Source organism: Penaeus chinensis, chromosome 37, assembly GCF_019202785.1.
Source record: "Penaeus chinensis breed Huanghai No. 1 chromosome 37, ASM1920278v2, whole genome shotgun sequence".
NCBI lineage: Eukaryota > Metazoa > Arthropoda > Malacostraca > Decapoda > Penaeidae > Penaeus > Penaeus chinensis.
Window position 1 is genome coordinate 9,482,652 of NC_061855.1, and position 5,000 is coordinate 9,487,651.

At 34.3% G+C, this 5,000-nt stretch overlaps 1 protein-coding gene across 2 annotated transcripts in view; it reads left to right on the forward strand.

The window, feature by feature from the left end:
• Window positions 1–466: 466 nt before the first annotated feature.
• LOC125045520 overlaps window positions 467–5,000 on the forward strand; it is a 5,319-nt gene continuing 785 nt past the window's right edge. The window contains exons 1-3 of one of the 2 annotated variants that reach the window (XM_047642820.1): window positions 467–655; window positions 3,264–3,508; window positions 4,156–5,000. The exon at window positions 4,156–5,000 is cut by the window's right edge and continues 785 nt beyond it. In XM_047642820.1, coding sequence (XP_047498776.1) covers window positions 550–655; window positions 3,264–3,508; window positions 4,156–4,563 — 759 coding nt within the window. In that variant the 5' untranslated portion in view covers window positions 467–549 and the 3' untranslated portion in view covers window positions 4,564–5,000. The remainder of the gene's footprint in view (window positions 656–3,263; window positions 3,509–4,155) is intronic. The other variant, XM_047642821.1, reaches the window with a different exon arrangement.

Sequence of the window (5,000 nt, forward strand, 5' to 3'; positions counted from 1 at the left end):
AATAAAGCAAACGAATTCATTGAATTAATTTTATAAACTTCTTTAATAAATAATCGCTTCTTGTTTTATCCGCTGATGACAATTCAACAGTAAGCGCGCACGATGTGAAAGAATGCAGGAACGGCATGAAAGGTCTCTCTATTTTAAGTTATTAAATAAAGTACTTGTGGAAACTTTTAAACCAAAAATTAAACCCATAAGGCATACTAGAAAAATAGTTAAATTAGAAATAATATAGCACACAAAGGAGAAAAAAAAAATGCAATCCAGTCTCTTGAAAATCACTCAGGGAACGCAGACCAAAACACAAATTATATAATACCATCAAAATCGTCATGAAACTTGAAAATCAAAACTTTAAATTCCCCCAAATAAAATCAAGCTAAAAGAACTGTGGGAAAATCCTCAGTTAGAGACTCGATAATAAAAGACAATAGGACCGCAGTCTCTCCCGGACCAACGGTAATCCGGACGCAGACGGAGGCAGCTTCTCAGAACGGCCTCGACTTCTTGCGGATTTATTTACAAACAAACCCTCTTCGCTCTTCCATGGCGGCCTTTCAAACAGGGGACATCGCCGCTTTCCAGACCATCGAAGTGTCCAGCGATGAGAATGGGGCGTTCGTGCTGGCCGCAGAGGAAGATGACAGGAGAGGTGAGGCGGAAATGGCGCGTGTGTTGGGAAATCCGAGGGAGAAGGGCGGATTTTAAAGGGTTTTGAAAGGATGAGATGGGTGGCTTCGAGAAATACCACCGGCGCGTCAAATCGTAGATTGCCAACGCCAGTGGCCTCAGGCTGGCATATGAAAATCTTTACGGGACCAAAGATAAGAAACCATAGAACTGGGATGTCAAACTGAAAGTGCTTCGAGGGAAGGTTAATGGTGACAAAGTGTTCTATTTATATGCATTACTCAAGGGCTATTGAAGTTTACTGTTTACATTTATTTTACATTTTTCATCATACTTTCCTTCATGACAGTCATAATATCACAACCATAATTTTGACACCACTAACGTAGAATTTTTGACCTGAGATGTCAAGCCGGCAGAAGGGGTCAGTTTTACATAGATAACTGGATATTTATGCAGGAGTGTTTTCATGTCATTGCTACAAAGACAAAAGGTGGCGTTTCATTATTTTCAGAGAGCCATCCAATTTTATTTGCTCATTTGTCAACACTTGCAGCAGTTTTATTGTAGAATTATGTAAATACCATTAATGTATATCTATTGAAAAGCCAATCTCTCATAATGGTATTCATGCAGAATAGTATGAATTCATATATTTAGGAATTCATGCTTGGAAGCCCATATGTATCCCACAAATTGTACCTGGGTAGCACAGTAGGGCATGAGGCTAAAATCATGGAAATTGTAAAGGAAAATTTAAAGGCAATTTACAGTACTTCTTGAACTTAGTACTACATCTGGCTGACAATTGTGCTCATATTCATTGTTTACTTATTAATCCTGTTTAAAGGAGTCATACCATTTGCTCACAACCCTTACTTTGAAGAAATCAGGCGTAGAGGATACATAGGATTACCATTTACCTACTTTAGTTTACATATAGGTAATATTTATATTGTTACCCATCTTTACCTATATTTACAATGGATCAGAATAGGCTGAGGAGTATCTATTCGTCCTATTTAACCCCTTCCCGACGGATCATGTTTATAGACGTGAAAACAAACCGCTCAAAAAGTGGCGTGTAGCTGTACGCTGTGGCGGCGCGCCAAATCGCTCCGAGGCAGTGATTCGGCTTGATGTACCGAATTCCAGCGCTTTTTTTTTTAGTTTTCTACACCTGTCACCAAGGGGTTAAAGTGCTGTTTTGACTGTGTAATGTTAGTCATTCAGAAGTAGATCCATATCTGCTGCCTATACTTTCACAAGATCATTAAGCAAAATTATATGAATATGACTTTACACAACAATGTTGTCCCTTTCACTGTATTCAAAAAAGATGGTTGTTACTAGAAATTATTATTAATTGCATTTATAATATTTCTTATTATCTATTTTAGCCTTAGTATCTTTTAATCAAACAGTTAAAATATCACAACTCAAAACTTCTGAAAACTATGTTGTTGTGTAGTGATCTCTTTTTATTTCCGTAAAGATAATCTAAATATTTATAAAGTAGATAAGTAGTTGCAACTGATGTCACTACATGTAAATATTCTCAAATTAGAATGTTATCTTTAATTGAACGTTAAAGAATTAACAGAATTAACATTAAATAATTTATGTAAATCAATACTTCATTGTTTGTAACATCTCTTTGCTCTTCCCTTTTCATCTTTAATTTAAGACCTCATCTCATGCATTCAGAGATGTAAGCTTTTGTTTCTTCTCTTTGAGTCCTATGCTAAGTCACCAATTGAAATATTAATGATGATCTGTCATTGTCAGGAGATATTGTATAACATTCAGAAGATGTGATTTACAACACAAGAAAGAAATTTGTGGTGTGTCAGGTCTAGTTTGCATTTTATGAAATGAAATGTATAATACATTTGAAATATCCAAGCTTCAAATAATCATCGACTGAGAATATTGTATCCTCCCTTTTTTAGTCATACCAAATTTTGCCGCTATTTTAGCCATTGAACTGAAGAGATTAAAAAGTATTTCTAGATATTTTGGTGAAAATAGGGTGTTTATACATGCAACATATGAAGTGAAAAGGTGAAAAAATATAATTAATTCTACTATTAACCCATTGGTAAAACATTAAAGGCGTTATCTCTTTTTTTTGTTTAAGCGTATATTGCTTTTTTGCCATTTTCCAAGGTCTGTATTTGTCAATTAATATGCTGTACCAAGATGGTAATAGACTGTGTACAATAACAATGTGAATAGGATCCTCAGCATGGAAATAATGGCCTCCCAGGACTGGTGCCCTTCCAGCCAGGGCTCATGGATGGTTCATTCCAAACTTGTTTGTCAGTGGAAATAACACAAAAGCTCCTTCTCCTAAATACCTGCTGAATCTGATCTTCCTCCAAGAGCTTTCTTTGTTTCTTTCTTTCTTTTTCTTCCTTTTTTTTTTGTTGTTGTCGTTTTCCAAATTGCTTACCAAACAATGGTCACTCTTCCCTTGATAGAAAGTATTTGTTTTTTCACATAAAAGCTACAGTTTTTCATTTTACTTTATTTTCAAGCTATACTATTAACTTACAGTATCATCCATTTTTGTTTTCAATAAACATCCAATACTGTATTCATTTCTAAATCAAATGGCTTTTCCTCAGAAGACACTGAGTTCAACAACGATGCAACCATCCTCCTCATCAAATTTATCAGAAGGCGTTACAATGAACTACAGTACCAGCGCACGAGACCCCAGGTTTACAGGGATGTTTATGAAGAGCTCTGTAAAAATGGGTATAATTTCTCTGTTGAGAGAATCAGAAGAAAATGGAATAATCTCTTAGGTAGCTACAAGAGAGTCAAAAAGTTAAAGAAGACAAGAAAGCTACAGTGGGAATACTACCAGGTATTTATTTAATTTTTTTTCCCCTAATGCCTATTATAATTTAATGATGATGATAATTCATGTATTATGGTTTAATAATATTGACAATTCTGTTATTATAATTTGATAATAATGGTAACAGTAATAAAAATTTACTAACGATGATAATTCACTATTGTGATTTAGAAATTGAATCACCTGAAATGACATTTATCCAATGTGTGTAAGCATTTGTATGAAGTTATATGAATTATCAAAATTTCTCAAAAAATATATTTGCCCACTTCTAAAAGTGTTTTGTTTTCTTGTTTACACATTTTGTATAGTCTCGAAAAAATGGCTTTAACATTGAAACATAATTGAGTTCTTTGTAATTGTATGACCAAAAAATCACTTTTGCCATTGCCAGGTTTAGACAACCATAATCAATTTTATATAATGGTTCAGTCATGGTTTACATGTAATCATGGGCAAAAAAAATGGTATCAATATGAAATACAAAAAATTACATTTCTTTTATTTTAGATTTGTTAATCTACACCCAAACACCTCAGTTACTGTTTTTATACACATAGGTGCTTTATGGTCAAACACTTCAAATTTAAATTGTTGTAAAATGTGCTTTACTTCTAGTTTAATTTTATTTATTTACCTTTTATCATCAACAGATTCTCAATGATTTCTTGCCACCAGAATTCGGAGAGGAAGGCACAGACAGTTACTCAAGGTATATGCCTGAGTCTCCCAACTACACCATTAGGGATTCCTACACACCCTCATCCAGCTCACAGAATTTTCCCTCATCGGTGACAGTCCATGTCCCTCCACCATCTGTTGGAAAAGAAATAGAAAGGGGAACAAAACGACAGGCTATGATGGAACAATATGTACAGCAGCTCAAGGAGAGAGATTTCAATGAGGAAGCATACAAAAAGAGAAAGGAAAAGAGAGAGAGAATGAAAGTGAGAGCACTGAGAAAGATCAGTAAAGAGCTGCAAAACATTGCTAAAACCCAGTGTGAAATCCTAAGTAAGCAAGAACAGATACTCATGTATATAGATAATAAGGATGTTTGATTCTGGTTTTGATTTTTTGTTATCCGTGTCTTGAAATTTATGATTTTTCTGATTTATCAAATTTGTCTTTTATCTCATTTGCTTCTCTCTTTCTCTTTCCTTTTAAATTCCTCTAATAGGAAGTGCATATAACTACTTATTGTAGTTGAACCTTGTCATCTCAGGGAATGACCTCTGAGATTTTGTAAAACCTAATCTAGGACAAGCCTTAGTCAGCAAAATATCTAAGTAGGCTATTATGTGTAAAATAGGATGATTTGTGTACTTGTAAATATATAGAAATTATTTTATCACATTTCATATTTCCTTATTTGAAATACACTACCTGGTATGTATTAATATTGCCTTACTATCCAATGATACAGTTCTAGCCTGCCATATTATATTAACCCCTTGGATCTGGGTGTTTCATGGCAATCACATGGCTCAAAATAATG